This window comes from Natrix helvetica, assembly GCF_964273705.1.
Source record: "Natrix helvetica genome assembly, chromosome: 3".
NCBI classification, from domain to species: domain Eukaryota; kingdom Metazoa; phylum Chordata; class Lepidosauria; order Squamata; family Natricidae; genus Natrix; species Natrix helvetica.
In genome coordinates, this window is record NC_138549.1 from 43,355,176 (window position 1) to 43,376,014 (window position 20,839).

General features: G+C 39.5%; 1 protein-coding gene across 1 annotated transcript in view; it reads right to left on the minus strand.

Annotated features, from left to right (window-relative positions):
- Positions 1-6,738: 6,738 nt before the first annotated feature.
- The window catches only part of PUDP (pseudouridine 5'-phosphatase), a 66,149-nt gene continuing 52,048 nt past the window's right edge, over positions 6,739-20,839 (minus strand). Inside the window, exon 4 of the mRNA XM_081946023.1 lies at positions 6,739-11,243. Coding sequence (XP_081802149.1) covers positions 11,067-11,243 — 177 coding nt within the window. The 3' untranslated portion in view covers positions 6,739-11,066. The remainder of the gene's footprint in view (positions 11,244-20,839) is intronic.

Consider the following 20,839-nt stretch of genomic DNA (forward strand, 5'->3'; position numbering starts at 1 on the left):
TGGTACTGGCATCTTGGGAGGTGACCCGAAGCTGGCTTCTGGGCCTGGTGAATGCCTCATTGGGTGAGGGATCATTACCAACCGCCTTGAAAGAGGCGGTGGTGAGGCCCTTGCTTAAGAGGCCTTCACTCGACTCAATGGAGCTAGCTAATTATCGTCCAGTCTCCAACCTTCCGTTTCTAGCGAAGGTTGTAGAGAATGTGGTGGCGCAGCAGTTTCCACGACACCTTGATGAATCCGAGTATCTAGACTCACGCCAGTCCGGCTTCCGACCCGGGCACAGCACAGAGACAACCTTGGTCGCGTTGGTCGATGATCTCTGGAGGGCCAGAGATAGAGGTTGTTCCTCTATCCTGGTCCTATTAGACCTCTCGGCAGCTTTTGATACCATCGACCATGGTATCCTATTGCGCCGGTTGGAGGGGATAGGAGTCGGAGGTACCGTTTTGCGGTGGTTTGGCTCCTACCTCTCCGACCGGAGGCAATGTGTGTTGACAGGGGGACAGAGGTCGACCCCGAGGCCACTCACTTGTGGAGTGCCACAGGGGTCGGTCCTCTCGCCTCTCCTGTTCAACACATATGTGAAGCCGCTGGGTGAGATCATCCGTGGTTTTGGGGTTGAGTATCACCTCTACGCTGATTATACTCAGCTGTATATTTCAACTCCAAACCACCCCAACGAGGCTGTCGAAGTGATGTCCCGGTGTTTGGAGGCCGTCGGGGTCTGGATGGGGGACAACAGACTTAAACTCAACCCCTCCAAGACTGAGTGGCTGTGGCTACCGGCACCTCGGTTCAGCCAGCTGATCCCATCGCTGGCCATAGGGGGCGAACAATTGCCCCCTGTGGAACGGGCGCGCAATTTGGGCGTCCTCCTTGATGCCCGGCTGTCAATGGATGACCATGTGGCAGCCGTGGCAAGGGGGGCGTTCCACCAGGTTCGCCTGGTGCGCCAATTGCGCCCCCTACTGGACCGGGATGCCCTACGCACGGTCACTCATGCGCTGGTGACGTCCCGCCTGGATTACTGCAACGCTCTCTACATGGGGCTGCCCTTGGGACGCGCCCGGAGACTGCAGTTAGTTCAGAACGCAGCCGCGCAGGCTGTGATGGGGAGTACGAGGTACTCCCACGTAACACCTCTCCTGCGCGAGCTGCACTGGCTGCCTGTGGTTTTCCGGGTGCGTTTCAAGGTGCTGATTACCATCTTTAAAGCGCTCCATGGCACGGGACCTAGTTACTTGCGGGATCGCATCCTCCCACATACATCCCTGCGGCCAATACGCTCACACAGGGAGGGACTTCTCCTGGTGCCGTCCACTAGGCAATGCCAGCGGGTGACACCAAGGAGTAGGGCCTTCTCTGTGATGGGCCCAACCCTCTGGAATGACCTCCCCCCCGACATTAGAACCACTTCTAACCTTCGCTCCTTCCTGCAAAAACTGAAGACCCACCTGTTCCGACTAGCAGGCCTGGCATAATTCAACTGTCCCTCCTGGCAAATGTATTATATCTGGTTATTTTAGGGGTTTTTAATTTACTGTATTTGTTTTTTAGGGGTTTGAATTTATTTTATATCTGCTTTGTACAGTTCTTTTAACTACATTTTAACCTCCTCCATGTCAATTGTCAACTGTACATATTTAATTTAATTTTATTGTATCCTGTTATATTTTGTATGAACTGTACACCGCCCCGAGTCTTTTGCGGGAGAGGGGGCGGTCTAGAAGCATTAATATTATTATTATTATTATTATTATTATTATTATTATTATTATTATTATTATTATTATTATTATTATTATTATTATTATTATTTGGAGTTTTGAAACAATTCTTAGCTCAATCTGACACATTAAAACTGATTTTTGTTAGAATCTTCACAAATCTTTTTGTTATTTTCAGGGTCACTTCCCTGACAGTATTTTCCTGTCCTGCAAATTCAGATTGAGTGGGTACATTCCAGATCCCTCCCTGAAGGTCATATGGCAAGGCTTAGGAAATAGGCAGGCAGGCAGGAAGGCAGGCAGGCAGGAAAAGATAATTCTCAGAAGAAACATTTAGCCAGGTATTTATTTCAATGTTCTTTAGTAGTGTTGTGTTTTGTTCTGAGTAAATAAATTATTGTACAAAAATAACATATGCTAAAAATTAAAAAAGACTTTCTTTCAAGAATTAAAATAATAACAATAATATAAATCCAGCATGATATCAGACTACAAAATTCATTTTCAATCTCCTCTGGATTGAGTACTGGAACTGAACACATTTTCTTGGAAAGAAATGTGTTGCAAAAAAAAGCCAAGTAAACTCTGGAGCTGAAGCAAGTACTGATATGACTCCCCAAAATGTGGAATCTCTAAAAATGAACAGAGAGATCTCCATCACTGATAGTTCAATAGCAAAATATATATATGGCTGTGACCTTTAGATGTTTTCCTCAGGGCTCCTGCTTTACAATTTCTTTTGACATATGAAATTATACTCTGAATACGGCTATTGAACTTTGTCCTACAGTTGATGAGCTTGGCTAAGGACCATGGCAGACAACTGTATCTCTTTTTACTGCCACTATAATCTGCTGACTGTAATTGCTAAAGGTAGGTATCCCCATCCTATTATATATACTGAAGGCATGTCACACTTTTTTGTTATTATATTCTGTTCCTTCTCCAGATTGTAATAAATTACATAGTCAAAATGCATTTTATTGGCTTAGCAATCTGAAATGCTGTATCAAGTATCAAAATGTTTTGTGAATTAAGAAGACATAGTAGTTCTACATAAATCCATAGAACCATAGATGAAGTCAGGAATTGATGTTTCTCTCTATAGTCGGAACTGCAAAAATGTCCCTGCCAATCAAGCTATTCAAATCTGTCTTAATAGGTAGAGCGTGTACACACACACACAGAGAGAGAGAGAGAGAGAGAGAGAGAGAGAGAGAGAGAGAGAGAGAGAGAGAGAGAGAGAGAGAGAGAGAGAGAGAGAGAGTAAAGGAAGCTGAGACTTGAGGAAGAGGAAAAAAATAAGTCCGCTTAGACTTGCAAGGCAATGGCATGCGCATGTGCGAAGATTTTGCCGACTGGAGGACTTTTCGGCAGCCTGTGGCCAGCTGCTGCCTCTTTGAGAGCCACTTTGCAAAGAGCCTGGGTGAGTAAGCAGCGACCAGGTGGGCGGGCTGAGCAAGCAGCGACAGGGGGACCAGTTTGGTGGTGTGGCTAGCCAGCCATCTCTACTAGTTCGCTGAATTCAGCCAAATTTCTGCCACCGGTTCGGGCTAACTGGTGCAAACTGGCTGAATACCACCTCTGGTTCTATGCCTCAATTTAGCCCTGGAAGGATGAGTGATGTGTTTCTTAGAGCTCCCTGGATATGGGATGTTCCCATCTGAATGGTATAGCATTTCCCCATACAGAACCAGTGCAAAATTTGGGAATCAGCAGTTGTGGCCAGAAGGTCTTTTGCCCAAATCCTTATCTAACAATTACACTGATCACCGGATCAACAGCCTTAGTCAAAGTCGTGCATGCAATGATCTTCTCTTGTTTGGACTATTACGAAGCACTCTACATGGGATTGCCTTTGAAATCCATCCTGAACTGCAATTCACTCAGAACACAGAGGAATGAATATTTATGGCTTCACCATGGCACAACTCACTATTTTCCATGCTGTAATGGCTTCCAATAGGCTGTGTTAAGTCCAAGGTCTTGGACATCAGTTATAAAGTCCTATATAAACAGGGACAGATTATTTGTTGTGTAACCTAAATCAAATTAACTGTGCTCATCTCATTGATTCCAAAAGGGTTGGTATGCTCCAAATTTCCTCTGTTAAGTATGTAATTTGGCAGGACTCAAGATGCATGCATTTTCTGTTGTAGTATCAATGTCTGGGACAACACACACTCTGATATTCAGATTAGCCCATTATGTCTAATGAGTCTATCTGTATTGAGAATAGAAATTGCACGTGGGCTTCAGTTATATTTCTTTTGTGGTCGGTTTTTCTTTTTTATTGCTGTTTTTGGTTTTATTCCATGCTAGCTGTCAGGGTTGCAATTTGTGATTTGCGCAGTCATACACATGAAAGAAAGACATTTAAACAAATGAATGCATAATTACTATATCCAATTGTATAGATTCAAAACAGGAAAATGTAAATGTCAGATTCAGAAGTTTGAATTCTTTTTTGGTCTGTATTATGTAACAAATCTTTCTGTGGTGTTAAATTTTTCCTAAAACCATTTCTACTATTCTTTTCTGCAGAAACTGTTGTAGTTTGGAAATATTCAAAATACAGCTACATATCAACCATAAAGCATTTACATGAAAGAAAGAAAAATATTTGGGAGTGTACTTTGACAAATATTGATACTTCATGTTGTTTGAGCTTGAAACAAACACAGGTTGAAGATTTCATTTCAAATGGGATATGAAATAATTAAGTCAAGATGGTTTCACAGTAGGTTACTCTTCTTCTGAAAGTCACTGTTGGACTTTTCTTGTTGCTTTTAGAACATCTACCAGTCATATTTCTGTTACTTTATTGGTGAAGATTGATGATATAGATCTGGAAAAATGGATAAACAGAGCAGAAGAGATATCAACCCACAATGAAGAGGACATTTTGTAGCTTAATTCATGGCCTCACTTGCAAGTTAGCTGAGAAATTTAGAATTCATGTGAACCTGAAGCAGTTGTAAGTTCTAATGCTGCATTGAAGATACAAAGATTGTTAATAGAATGTTTGCACATTTGTACTGTTGTGCATGCTTAACAAGCCAGCATGAACAAAATGTTAAAAATACATTTGGCATTAATGCAAAGAGTTTTGCTTTTATTTATGCAGTGTTAATGTGTGATGTATGTTAATAGGAAACAAATTGCTTTGCATGCTCTTTTGACCTGTTGCTTTTGGGGTCCAGAGTGAATTTAAAAATATTTAAAGGGTCCTGTTTTTTCTGTGGGATTATCTGTCAGTTTAGTTCTTGTCCTGGACTTTGAATGTACGTATTACTTAAGTTGATTCACATTTTAGCATCACAGAGGTGATTATTCAGAATGATATATTTTTTTTCTTGATGGGTGAGTTCGCAGCATTGGAGCAAAAAAAATAAATAGTTTTTCCCTGTTGTGATACAAGTGCAATAATGTATATGTCATATGGAGCACATAAAATAAATATTTTATTTTGGGAAAAGAAAGCCAAGAAACAAAAAAACACCCACCCTCACACAGAGACCAGAAAACAATTTTCACTAGCTGAGTTTCCAATATTCTTTCCAGATGAATTGCCTGTGCTATTGCTAAAACTGCTAAAATAAGTACTAACGTTGTTGAAAGATTAGTACTTTTGTTTACCGTTAATGTGGGCTGGTTGAGCTACCAGGGAGTTTATTTCAGAAGATGAAAGATTTTGTTGAGGGCTTTGTTGTGTTTCTCTATTCCATGCACAACATGCTCTCTAATTTTATCCGATGGGGGATTTTAAATATTTCCCAAAATGTTTTAAAATAACCCATTGGACAATACTTATAACACATGGATTATGATCCCCCCTACCCTTGTGGCCCAGATAAAAAAAAACAATGAAGCAAAGACCTAATTCTGAGTCCTCTATAGTTTGAACATTTCATGTAGGCAATTCTCATTATTAATCGTAGTTCCATTCTGTGAAAATGCCTTGAATACTGAATTAGCAAATGCTGAAACCTTAAGCGGGAAAGTGCAGGTTGGATGACTGTAATGTTTTACTGCTCTGCGTGTCCTCAAATAAGCGCAACAGGACCATGAGTACCAATTTGGGGGTGACAAAAACATTTTTTTCTAAATAAGCAACTGTGCAAATACAAAACCCATGAATAATGAGGATTGCTTGCATTTCTTTAGTAAAAGGTGACACGTTTATCTGATCTGAAGAGAAACCAGAGAGTGAATATTTTGTGGGTGTATGTGTATGTGTGTACATGTGATATTGAATAAAATGCATTGAGTAAGGCTTTCTTTCTGAGCTTGGACAAATAATATTTCATGTTCCATTTAGAATATACACTAATATCATTAAATAAATTTTAATTTGTAAAAGTAATCAAATATTTAGCAGATGATGTATATTCTGAAGATTATTAATGTTCTGTTAACATTCCTTTTGGATAAGTTTTTGAAGGTTTTTTTGGTTTATTTTTAAGTTCTCCAGCCACTGGTGGAAAATACACTTTGAAAAAAATAATTAAAATGCATTAACATTTTCCTAGATAGTATTGCACAATTACGATGGGAAGAGATTCCCAAGACAGCTATCTCATGCTTAAAAGCTTTTTCCAACATAAGTAACATAAGTCAGTGGAAGAAAGTGTGATTCAATTTTTGTAAAGTGAAAAAAAAATACAGGTAGTCCTCGACTTACAACAGTTAATTTACTGACCGTTCAAAGTGACAATGGCCCTGAAAAAAGTGACTTATGACCGTTTTTCACGCGACCATTGTAGCACCCCTATAGTCATGTGATCAAAATTCAGATGCTTGATGATTGCAGTATCCCAGAGCCACGTGATTGCCTTTTGTGACCTTCTTATAAGCAAAGTCAATGGGGAAGCCAGATTCATTTAACAACCCTGTTACCAACTTAACAACTATAGTGATTCACTTAACAACTGTGGCATGAAAACTCATATAATGGGCAAAAATAGTTCTGCATGTTTTGAGTGTCTGTGATTCAGTCCTAAGGATATACTTTATTTAATACGATTATCAAAGAGAATTCTTTTCCTTTCTTTTATTATAAGAAAAGGGTACAATTAGGAAAATTTATCCAACACCATGTGTATGATGCAAAAAATAGCTAATAATTATGGGATTTGCTAAGATGTAGGAAGTTACCTAAATTCATAGTTATTAAATTGTAGAGAAAAATGTAACATGTAGTTATGCGATCTGTAGAAGAGCAATTCCAAAGATAATACAAAAAAAGAAAACTTTTTGTGAGAATAGTAATAAAGTGATTAGTATCAGCAAATATTTAGGAAATAGAAATAATTACAGAATGAATACCATCTTTTGAATGCTGGTTAAAAAAACCCACTTCGGTCTAACCAAAGTGGTCAGTGGCCAGTGGTTCTCATCCTTTCCTTCACCACAGATCCCATTTAAATACCTTTTGTGGCTATGGACCACCAAGACATAACTCAATATTGAAATCATAACATTTCTTCAAGTCTTTGTAGACCCTCTGTGGAGGACATTGTGCCTTCCAGAGGTCCATGGATCACAGGTTCAAAACCACTTCAGTAGGTTAACTCGACCACAAATCTCAGTTATATATACTGACAGTCATGTTGTAATCCTAGTTATTTTAGGAATAGAGAACAATAAACAATTGATTTTTTTAAACACACACAGACACACACAGAAGCTTTGGTACACTAAAAAGTGATGTTTCAGGACATGAGGTAAAGTTTTATTTTAATTAATTATAGCAAAGCATTTTAATTTACAGCATTCAGATATGCTGTAAATTTAAAGCATTCAGACATGCATATATTTATAACCTACCATTCTTTTAATAAATCTACAAATATGTGAGTATCATTTGATGAATTTTAAAAAAGGTATAAGCAGGATATTCCTAATGTCCTTAACATTCAAAACAATTTTCTGTAAATTCCATAAATAAAGCCACACAAAACAAATGTACATAATTTCAACCTCCAAACGTTTTTTTTCCTTGTACCAGAATTCAGCAGTATGTCTGTTAAGTACACAGACTTCTACTTTCATAGAAACTGTTTTTTCTGGACATAGAAAATAGACATTGAAAATAGACAATAATGCAGCACAGGAAACAGTATCTAGTAAGCTGAATCAGTCATGACTTCATCAGATGAAGTTAATCAAGCAAGAAGGCAAGTTTGAAGAAGAGAAGAAGCATTGGTTGTGATATTTAATAGATTTCAAGAGCAAAGGTTTCCCCAAAGCTGGAAGATGTATTTACAATTGGCTATGAAAAGAAAGACAAAAGGGCAAAAGCTTGGGAAAAAGAAAACATCCAACAGCAAAACAGTACACATGAAAAAAAAAAGATAGTAAGATATGCATTTGATTGTGCAGCTTAAAATCATCTCTGCTGAATATTATAGAGTCATAGAAATGCTCATCTTTTAAATACAAAAAAAATAATTAAATCATCCCAGATACATTTATAATTTTTCCATTAAAATAATTATCCTTAAAGAATGCATAAAGGGAAAAAAGTCATTCCCTTTATAAAATATGTTTTATTTCCTGGATGGATTTAGGTAAATAAATATTTTTAAATACATAATTGGGTTCACACATAGCACTAAGCCGTGAGATGGTTTGCTTGGGTTTTAGCTTGGGTAAACAAAAACTATGTTCGATGGAAGTTGTGATTTATGACATTTCCAAAATTTCATTTGAACGGTGCCAGGTTTATGCAATGTTAGGTCAATAAATTTACAGGAGAGTTATGTATTTTTTCCTTAACCCTATTTTGCCTATTTTAGGCATTACATTTTACATTATAGTTTTCCTGTACATCTCACCAAATAAATAGTAAATTAGTATGCCATTATTATTGATAACTGTGGTGTTATTATTTGTGTGCAATTCAAGGTGACACTTGGTCACAAAAACTTTCTGAAGATTATAAAAAGAGCTTTGGAACCATAAGTGTCTCTGAGATAATAGGTGCCCCACGTTTTTATCATGATGCACGAATTCAGATTATACAACCAATTATTATTTGTGCAATATTTTCAACTACATGTTTACATTCAGTTAAACACAGATAACTATGTAAAAGATGTTGAAAAGAGACCTAAAGCATATCTATTTAGATGGTCAAAGAACCTTACACCTTTTATCACTGGTGGCAGAATCTTGTATTAAAGTCCATTCGAAATAAATATAGTTCTGCATGACTATTTCTGGTGATTTACAACAACAGCAGCAAAAACCCAGAGAAAATGTTCCTTATTGAATTTTTCTGAAAATAAAAATGATGGAAGAAGTAATGAGAACAGTCAGGAGAGCTATTAGTTGATTTCCTCCCCACCCCCCCCAAAAAAAATTATGAAAAAGAGCATTACTTTTTGAATGAGTGCATAATCTAGAAACCTCTTAGGCTTCAAATACATTTTAACTCTGTGATTTTAATACCGAATTAAACTGAAGTGCAAATAATGAAATACTAAAAAGAAAAAAAACTATGACTTTTTAAAAAAACACCATTAAAAAAAAAACTATGTTCAATCAAATGGTGGTAGACTAAACATTCAGATATGCTGTAAATTTAAAGCATTCAGACATGCATATATTTATAACCTACCATTCTTTTAATAAATCTACAAATATGTGAGTATCATTTGATGAATTTTAAAAAAGGTATAAGCAGGATATTCCTAATGTCCTTAACATTCAAAACAATTTTCTGTAAATTCCATAAATAAAGCCACACAAAACAAATGTACATAATTTCAACCTCCAAACGTTTTTTTTCCTTGTACCAGAATTCAGCAGTATGTCTGTTAAGTACACAGACTTCTACTTTCATAGAAACTGTTTTTTCTGGACATAGAAAATAGACATTGAAAATAGACAATAATGCAGCACAGGAAACAGTATCTAGTAAGCTGAATCAGTCATGACTTCATCAGATGAAGTTAATCAAGCAAGAAGGCAAGTTTGAAGAAGAGAAGAAGCATTGGTTGTGATATTTAATAGATTTCAAGAGCAAAGGTTTCCCCAAAGCTGGAAGATGTATTTACAATTGGCTATGAAAAGAAAGACAAAAGGGCAAAAGCTTGGGAAAAAGAAAACATCCAACAGCAAAACAGTACACATGAAAAAAAAAAGATAGTAAGATATGCATTTGATTGTGCAGCTTAAAATCATCTCTGCTGAATATTATAGAGTCATAGAAATGCTCATCTTTTAAATACAAAAAAAATAATTAAATCATCCCAGATACATTTATAATTTTTCCATTAAAATAATTATCCTTAAAGAATGCATAAAGGGAAAAAAGTCATTCCCTTTATAAAATATGTTTTATTTCCTGGATGGATTTAGGTAAATAAATATTTTTAAATACATAATTGGGTTCACACATAGCACTAAGCCGTGAGATGGTTTGCTTGGGTTTTAGCTTGGGTAAACAAAAACTATGTTCGATGGAAGTTGTGATTTATGACATTTCCAAAATTTCATTTGAACGGTGCCAGGTTTATGCAATGTTAGGTCAATAAATTTACAGGAGAGTTATGTATTTTTTCCTTAACCCTATTTTGCCTATTTTAGGCATTACATTTTACATTATAGTTTTCCTGTACATCTCACCAAATAAATAGTAAATTAGTATGCCATTATTATTGATAACTGTGGTGTTATTATTTGTGTGCAATTCAAGGTGACACTTGGTCACAAAAACTTTCTGAAGATTATAAAAAGAGCTTTGGAACCATAAGTGTCTCTGAGATAATAGGTGCCCCACGTTTTTATCATGATGCACGAATTCAGATTATACAACCAATTATTATTTGTGCAATATTTTCAACTACATGTTTACATTCAGTTAAACACAGATAACTATGTAAAAGATGTTGAAAAGAGACCTAAAGCATATCTATTTAGATGGTCAAAGAACCTTACACCTTTTATCACTGGTGGCAGAATCTTGTATTAAAGTCCATTCGAAATAAATATAGTTCTGCATGACTATTTCTGGTGATTTACAACAACAGCAGCAAAAACCCAGAGAAAATGTTCCTTATTGAATTTTTCTGAAAATAAAAATGATGGAAGAAGTAATGAGAACAGTCAGGAGAGCTATTAGTTGATTTCCTCCCCACCCCCCCAAAAAAAAATTATGAAAAAGAGCATTACTTTTTGAATGAGTGCATAATCTAGAAACCTCTTAGGCTTCAAATACATTTTAACTCTGTGATTTTAATACCGAATTAAACTGAAGTGCAAATAATGAAATACTAAAAAGAAAAAAAACTATGACTTTTTAAAAAAACACCATTAAAAAAAAAACTATGTTCAATCAAATGGTGGTAGACTAAACAATTCTGGTTTGAAATCACTCATGGACCCCAGCACTAGGGTTGCTTCTTTCGTAAGGTCTTTGTTCAAGTTTTCATCTGGAATCATGATCACTTGCATACCCGCCTCCAGTGATGCCTTCACTCCATTGGGAGCATCTTCAAACACAAGACACTGAAGATTAAGAAACAAAAGAAGCAAATTAAAAAGAATCAAAATATTCATTCTATGATTAATGATATATAATGACCAACAAATGATCATGATTTGCTTTAAACGCAATGCATTGTTGAGACACTTGGGAACAGTTTTGTGGAATGACTTCTTTTTGAATATATACATTTATTTCTTGTGATGCTAAAGTATCAAGAGTAATAGTGGGAAAGATGTAATTATGTAATTTGTCTGTGAACATCATCATTCAGTGGCTTTGAGGATGCAGGCATGTCCTGAAATGAAATCACTCGCCTTACCCAAGAACCACATACTTTGCATTAGTAGTATTAGCTTATCAGGTTTATGAAATAATATGCAGATTTATTTATTATTTTATTTTTATTTATTTATTTCATCAAGCATGAATTAGGTAACAAATATATGTATAAACATAATTATGAATACATGAAATGGATACAAATACAAGGCAATATTAAGACAAGGATGGTAGGCACTCTGGTGCACTTATGCACACCCCTTAAAGACCTCTTAACAATGGGGTGAGGTTGACAGTAGACAGTCTAAGGTTAAAGTTTTGGGGGTTTGGGGAAGAAACCATATTGTCAGGTAGTGCATTCCAGGCATTGACAATTCTGTTACTGAAGTTGTATTTTCTGCAATCAGGTTTGGAGCGATTTACCATAAGTTTCTATCAATTGTGAGTCGTGTGTTGTTGCGGTTGAAGCTGAAGTATTCATTGACAGGTAGGACACTGTAGCAGATCATTTTATGTACTATGCTTAGATCGGATTGAAGATGGCGAAGTTCTAAGTTGTCTAAACCCAAAATTTCAAGTCTGGTGTCATAAGGTACTGTATTTTTCGGAGTATAAGATGCATCTTTTTCCTCAAGAGACTGAAAATCTGGATATGTCTTATACATCAAATACAGCATTTTTTGCCTCCTGAAGCCCCTTTCACAAAAATGGCTTTGCATACCTTTATGGAGGCTTTCAGAGAGCTCCTGGAGGCTGGGAGGGCAGAAATGAGCAAAAAATGGGCCGATTTTTGCCCTCCCACCCCCAGCAGCACTCTATAAGCCTCTATAAGGCTATGCATGCAATATTTTTGACAAAAAATGGGGCTGTTTTTGCAAAAAACGGGCCATTTTTTTTGCTTGTGCCCCTCCGGAGCACTTTGCAAGCCCCCCCCCCCCCAAGGCTATTCATGGCTTTTTTTAAAAAAACGGGCCATTTTTGGGAGGTTTGCAGAGTGCAAAAACTTTTTTTCCCTTTCAGAAAGCTCTTTAGAGTGATTGATGAGAATTAGATCAATCAAGTGCTGTGCCAGCAGAAACAAAATCTTAGGTGCTGCAGATTGTCAGCAATTTCCTTCTCCAGCACATGGATAAACACACCTGGAAACATCTACCTACCTACCTATTCTCTCTCTCTCCCTACCTACCTACTGTATTTCTCTCTCTCTCTCTATCACTCCATCTACCTACCTACCTACCTACCTACCTACCTACCTACCTACCTACCTACCTACCTACTCTCTCTCTCCTACCTAGCTACTGCATTTCTCTCTCTCTTTCTATTTCTCTCTCTCTATCCCTCTACCTACCTACCTACCTACCTACCTACCTACCAGTGGCGTGCGGTGAGGTTTATGACTGGTGAGGCACTGACACAGTGCTGAGTTTCAAATATTTTTAGACTTGTGGACTTCAACTCCCAGAATTCCACAGCCAGGCATGCTCAGTTCCAATTTAAAGCGACAGCATTTGTTTTTCTCCTTTGCTCCTTCTTTCTTTTTCTTTTTCTTCTCCTTCCCCTCCTTCCTCCCTCTCTCCCATCCTCCCCCTCTCTCAAACACACACACACACACATACACACACACACACACACACACAAGTTGGATTGGACTATCTCTCCTACCCCTTCCCTCTCTCACTCACTCTCAAACAAACCCCCACACACACAAAAGTTGGATTGGATATCTTTTCCAGTGGCTTGAAAGCAGCTCCTCTGCCATCCCCCCCCCCCCCATTCCCCTGCTGCCTTTCCCAAACATCTCCACCATTGCAAATGCAGCCTGCTGTCTGGGTGGGAAATGCCTGGAACACAATAAAGCCCACCCACTACCTCCTGCTGGCAGGCTGGGGTGAGAGGAGAGACAGAGAAGCCGGAGGGGAGCCGATCTGAGACTTCCAAAAGAAAGAGGCTGGGGGGAAGTGTGTGTACTACAGCATGGCTCTTTGCCTGGCTTCCTGCCTCCTCCTGTGGTCTCCTCAGTGCTCGCTTGTGCTCTCCCTCCCCAAGTGTAGTTTGATTGCAGGTGGAGCCACGTTGCCTTTTCAAACTTGTAATCAGTGAAGCTGGGCTAGATTTTTATATAGTTTTATCCAGCTATGTGTGTGTGAGAGAGAAATGAATGGGGGCCTGGGGAGGAAGTCACTACACTTGGGGAGGGAGAGCAGAGTCATCCACGGTGAGGCAGCAACTAGCTCAGCTTTTTCCTTTTACTTTTTTTTTCATGATGAGAGTGGGGAGGCTGTGCCTCACTTGCCTTACCTGACTGCACGTCACTGCTACCTACCTACCTACCTACCTACCTACCTACCTACCTACCTACCTACCTATATCCTCTTTCTATCTCCCTACCTACTGTATTTCTCTCTCTCTCTCTCTCTCTCTCTCTCTCTCTCTCTCTCTCTACCTACCTACTACATTTCTTTCTCTTTCTCTCCCTCTCTATCCCTCTATCCACCTACCTACTTTTTTTTAAAAAAATTGCCTCTTCAAAACCTTGGTGCGTCTTATACTGAAAAATATGGTATTTTGTTGCAAGCAGAGGAGTGAAAGACTCTTCTCGTGAAATATCTCTGGACTCATTCGATTGTATTAATGTCTGATATGCAGTGCGGGTTCCAGACAGATGAGCTGTATTCAAGAATTGGTCTAGCAAAAGTTTTGCATGCCCTAGTTTGCAGTTCAATATTACTGGCGAAGAAGCTACGCAGGATTAGCTTTACAACTCTTAATGCCTTTTTGGCAATGCTGTTACAGTGAGTTTTGGCACTTAGATCATTTGAGATGAGTACTCCAAGATCATTGACAGAGTCGGGGTCGTCTACGAGGTCATATCCGCCCACCTTGTATTTTGTGTTTTGATTTTTTTTGCCAATGTGTAAGACAGAGCATTTATTGGTTGAGTTTTAGAGTTGCCAATTGTTTGACCTTTTTGACACATAGTCAAGGTCTTTTTATTGGGTAGCAGCATTGTTGGTGGTATTGAATAGTTTTACATCATCAACGAAGAGTAAGCAGTTGCTAATAATATGACCGCAAGGGTCATTTCTGTAAAGTATAAAAATTGTGGGTCCTAAAATGCTACCTTGGGAGACACCATTGTTAACAGGTGCAGGGTTTGATAGGGCATTTCCTATTTTGACTACTTGTTGCCTGTTTGATAGGAACGCAGCTATCCAATTATGCAAGGAACCGGATATTACATAGGATTTTAGTTTGTGAAGTAGTTTGTCATATACCACTGAATCAAAGGCTTTACAGAAGTCTATATAAATTGTGTCTATTGCTTTGCCCTGGTCGAGTTGTAAAGTCCATATTTTTTTGTAATGTAAGAGTTTCCTTCTATATTTTTACAACTTCTCTACCATCATAGAACACTGTCATATTCCATTTATACATTTATCACTGGGATGTTTCAAATTGTCTGCTAAGGATCACAATATTAGTAGTAATATTTTCATTCTAGTATGCATTTGAGCTGTCACATGGAACAGGGAGAAGGAAAATTATAGGAAAACAATATCTGAATTGTATTTATTTAAGCCACTTATATATGTAGTTGCTCAAATCACATATTGAGATTCTAGATGGCTAATGTAAGATTAAAAACAGGTAAGCAAAAAAATATCTCCCCCTCCCACAAAGAATACAACTGAAGCTAACTGCAATCATTCACCTAAATCATTAAAAACAGGTTTCTCTAACACTCTGGGAAAAGCCAGCTTTTTAAAGACTTAGGAAAGACCAAGAGCTCTGGGGAAAGACACATCACACTTGAAAGGTCAGCACATTTCCAAGAAAGAAACCCTTTCTTGGGTTTCCTAGCCCTCTCATCTCTTATTAAATCCTAGATGACCAAAGCATTTTTTTTTTCAAATTCACTATATTTAATAGTGCAGCTAAAATGTAACAAACTCAGAGAGTCTAAGAAAAATGCCATCAATAAAACTCCTAAAGGGGAAATAAACTCAAGAAGCATGGAAATCTCTGAAAAATACGATCATAAAAGCCCAGTCCAACCCAATACCACTAAAAAAGCAATACAAGAAATCCAAGAAGAAACCAGCATGGTTGCACAAAAGTCAAAGATAAAAAAACCAGTTTCTTTCAACACATAAATAACAAGAAAAAAAATCAAGCAAACAATTGGCCTTACTAAAGAAAGAAGATAACAAAGAAGTATCAGGCAGTAGAGAGAAACCAGAGCTGCTTAACTCATTCTTTGCATCAGTCTGCACACAAAAAGAAACTATAGCCCAGCCTACCAAAAACATAACTGAAAAAGACAGCCTAGAAATAAAAATAAAAGCAAGAAAATGGTTTCATCTTGATTAATATAATTCACCAGGACCAGAGTTCTGAAGGAGCAAGCATATATTATCTCACTATATATGTACCATATCTTTAAAAAATCCTGAAGCACCAGGGAACTACCTGAGGACTGGAAAAGAACTGATGTGGTTCTCATCTTCAAAAAAGGAGGAAAAAACATAGCCAGGAAACTACAGACCAATCAGCCTAGCATCAATACTTGGGAAGATACTGGGAAAAAAGTAATTAAAAAAATAGATCTGTTAACATCTAGAAACAAAGAAAGTGATAACTTGTAGCCAGCACAGGTTTATTAAAAACAGATCATGCCAAACCAATCTTATTTTATTCTTTGATTATAAATTAATAGACCAGCAAAATGTTGTGGACATAGTATAATTAGACTTCAACAAGGTATTCAACAAAGTAGACTACAACCAACTTCATGGTAAATGAGAAAAATTTGGGCTAGACAGAATCGCTACCAGATGGATTTGTAACTGGCTGACAAACTGTACTCAATGAGTAGTCCCTAATGGTACTACATCTACATGGAGAGAAGTAAACAGTGGGATACTACAAGGTTCCATCTTAGGCCCAGTACTCTTCAATGTCTTCATAAATGACTTAGATGAGGGAATGGAAGGGGAACTCATCAAATTTGCAGATGACACTAAGCTGGCAGGAATAGCCATCACCCCAGAAGACAAGCTCAGGATCCAAAAAAAGATCTTGAGAGACTTGAACTATGGGCCCTACCCAATAACATGAAATTAATGTATAGAAAATCAAGGTTTTACATCTAGGCAGGAAAAACCAAAGGTACAAATACAGATTAGGTGAAACCTGGCTCAAAAACAATAGCTGTAAGAGGGACTGATAGGGTTTGAATTTCGCCCTGAATTAAGGAGGTGAGGATCTTGGCATTCCTTGTAGCATACTTTTGAATAAGCGAAAATAAACCCGAAGCAAGATCTAATAAAAACATTTTTAATATAAAAGAAAATAAAAATACAAAAGTGCTAACTCAATTAACTACATTTTGGCAAGAGCTATGTGCCTGCCTCCTGGCAAGCGAACAGAAGATCAGAAGAGAAAGTAATGGAATGTGAAGGACCAGGCGCACTAAATCACTTGCAGATAAGAACTGTGACCTGCACAGTAAATTTCAGCACAGCTAAGCAAATCAATTAACGCAGTGACAGAGACCTTGGGAGTCCAAGTGGACGATCACTTAAATATTAGCTAGCAGTGTGCAGCAGCAGCCAAAAAAAGGCAATACTTGTTTGTATAAACAGAGGCATAGAATCAACATCTTGTGAAGTATTACTATTGCTTTATAAATAGTAAGACCACACCAGGAACAATGTTCCCTCTAAGGTGCGCGGCTGCGTGGCCGCGCACGTGGCAAGAAAGCAACGTGCAGCAGTTTCCAACTGCCGCACAGTGATTTCTAATGTCACAGGCTCTGGAAGCTGAGGGGCCTCAGATTTTCTGTCCTGGTTAGGGTTAGCACGGGTGCGGGGTTGGGGGCGGTGGCAGGAGCTTACGCGGCATGGCCAGTCTCCTAGGACCTCCTAGGGGCTGGCTGCGCTGCTCAAACTACCGTCAGTTGCCCCATATTCAGCAAAGCAAGTGTGGGGAAGTCCTTTGCAGGCGGCTAGAAAAGGCTGCCCGCAAAGGATCCCCACAGACTTTCTTTGATGAGCATGGGGCGACTGGCGGTATTTATTTATTTTATTTATTCTTCGTATTTCTAAACCGCCCCCTCTCCCAAAAAGGGACTCGGGGCGGTGTACAGTCCACACAACAAATAAAGATAAAATACAAATATAAATATAACTATAAAAATACATATATATGTAGAGGAGGTTAAAATTAACAGTACTGTACTGAAGAATAAATATGGGTCTAAAAGCCCTAAAAACAATTAGAAATTAAAACATTACCCTTAAAATAACCAGGTGAGAGTATGCTACCAGGAGTTCACAGTTGTAACATTTATAATTATAATTATGCCAGGCCAGCTAATCGGAACAGGCGGTAGTTTGTGTAGTTTGAGTTGAAGCCACCAAAGCCCCCGCCGCCACCAGAATAACTGCTGCCGCCTCCTCCTCCAACAGCACTGCTGGATTTGCCGCCCGGCACTGTGGCTGAGGTGAAGCCGCCAAAACTCCCTGGACCCCACATTACCCCTGCCATCGCCTCCTCTGCTGCCGTGCTTTTGAGGAGCCATGAGGCCTTTTTTTTCCTGCGGGGCGGGAGCTGTACGGCAGGTGCAAACTGACCACGGGAGGGGAAAAGGGCGCCGGAGCCCTGGTAAAGGTGAGATGGCGAGGAGGAACCCGACGGCGGCGCCATCGCGGGAGCCAGTAGGAAGGCGGCGGAGGGGGCGGGAGCAGGAAAAATAACGCTTCATGGCTCCTCAAAAGCAGGATGGCCGAGGAGGAGGCAGCAGGGATAATGTGGGGCCCAGCTCAGGTGCTCCGAGCGGAGGGGGAGGCACCGCCACTGCTGCCACGGGCATGTGCACCGGCGGGAGCTTTGGCGGCTTCAGCTCAGCCGCAATGCCGGGCAGCAAATGCGGTGGTGCTGTTGGAGGAGGAGGCGGCAGCAGTTATTCTGGTGACGGCGGGGGCTCGTCGGCATCTTCAGCAGCGGCCCTGCCCCCGGTGAAAAAAAACGAAGATGGAGCAGATCCAGGCTGATGATGTCACCGCAGCTGCCATGTCTGGACGGAGGTAGCCAGAGCGGTGCCAACGCAAAAGAGCAACATGACTTGAGGAATTCTGGGAGTAACTTGACAGCTTTAAGACTTGCGCACTTCAAATGGCAGAGTTTCTGAACCAACATTTTGGTTCCTAAGCAGGAGTGTTGTTAAGTGATACTGATATTATATAACACTTTTAATTAAGGGGGTACCTTGAATAAACATAACTTTGAGTTTCAAGTAACACTGATTTCGTTATTGTCTTAGGTGACATTTGTGGAAAAAAAATCAGGTGCTCAGGCATGAAAATGTGCCGCTCAAACACTATACTTTTCAGTTCACACCAAAAAAAAATTAGAGGGAATATTGACCAGGAACACTGCATTCAGTTTTGGTCGCCACATTACAAAAAAGATGGTGAGACTTTGGGAAAAGTGCAAAGAAGAGCAACTAAGATGATTAACAGCCTGGAGACAAAAACATTTGAAGTATGGTTGCAGGATTTGGATTGGCTATTCTAGAGAAAAGAAAGGCTAGGGGTGACATGATAGCATTATTCCAGTATTTTAGAGGTTGCCACAAAGAAGAAGGGGTCAACTTATTTATCAAAGCACCTATAGGCAGGACAAAAAACAATGGATGGAAACTAATCAAGAACAGAAGCAACCTGGAACTAAGGAGAAACTTCCTAACAGTGAGAAATGTGCAGGAATTGGGTATGGCCAGTCTGGAGAAAAGAAAGATTAGGGGCGACATGATAACAGTATTCCAGTATTTGAGGGGCTGTTACAAATAAGAGGAAGTCAACTTATTTTCCAAAGTACAACAAAGACAAAGAAACTAATCAAGGAAAATTAAGGAGAAATTTCCTAACAATGACAACAATTAACCAGACCATTGCTTTCCGAAAAATTAAATTTCAACTTTTGTGGCATTAAAGAGGAGCAAACCTAACATGATCAAAAGCAAAGCTTTCTTTGCCACTGTTAATAGTTATTAGTAAAACACGATAAATCATGTACATTTAACAGTTTGAAGCCTCATGCAAAAGTAAATATTGTATTGTTTTGCCATCAATGTCAATGTAAAATTACTTATGCTATTCCAATAAGAGTTGTCATTCAAAGCCAACTACAATAGCTGAACTACATCTGTACTTTTATTTATGTATTGCCAATGTGGCATATTTCGAAACAATTATTTTATTTAAGCTATTCTTTTCTTATACTGAACAATACATTATTTATTAAACAATAAATACATGTCTGCATTTTAAAATTAATTGAATTCATTTTGTTCATAAAATATTTGCAATGTCTTTGTTCTCTTCTAGTTGTTGTTATGTGAAGATTTTTATCCCTCCATTTACTGCAATCTCCTAGAATTTCCAGTACTTATACAATAAAAAATAACAGAATCAAACAGTGTTTGTCACATTTATAAAATGAAAATATGAGGCAATTACACTGAAAGTCAGAACTTATACATACATACATACCAGTGATGTGCGGTCAGTAGAGGCAAGGGAGGCAGGGCCTCACCTCTCTTCATGGAATAATAGTATATAATATTATATACTATATATATATATAATATTATATACATCCGTCCGGCCGTGCCCGGGAGCTGCGGAGGCAGAAATGTTGTCGGCGCCTCCGGATGACAAACCAGTCGCTTGCTTTCGTCATCGGGAGGCCGATAACATTTCTGCCTCCGCAGCTCCCGGGCGCGGATGGACGGAGGTAGCCAGAATGGCGCCGAAGCAGTCTGGCGGGCGAGCGAGCGAGCGAGCGAGGCAGCGAGATCTTCGGTCACTCGTCCACCGGACTGCCTCGGCGCCATTCTGGCTACCTTCATCCGGCCGCGCCCGGGAGCTGCGGAGGCAGAAATGTTATCGGCCTCCCGATGACGAAAGCAAGCGACTGGTTCGTCATCCGGAGGCGCCGACAACATTTCTGCCTCCGCAGCTCCCGGGCGCGGATGGACAGAGGTAGCCAGAATGGCGCCGAAGCAGTCCGGCGAGCGAGCGAGCGATGCAGCCTGATCTTCGGTCGCTTCCAGAGCCGGAGCGGGATGGAGCAGCCACCGCCTTGGAAGTGAGTCGCGCGGATGGAGCTTTGGGGCTGAGGAGAGAGGCAGGGACGGAGGGAGTGGGGGGAGAGGAGCCGCCCCCCTCACCCCCCAGGCAATGGGGAAAGCTTTCCTGAAATGGGGGGGTGTCGCGGGAAATAAAAAGGGCGCGCGCTGGGGGGGGACGAAGGAGGCTTTGGCGTGCCTTAG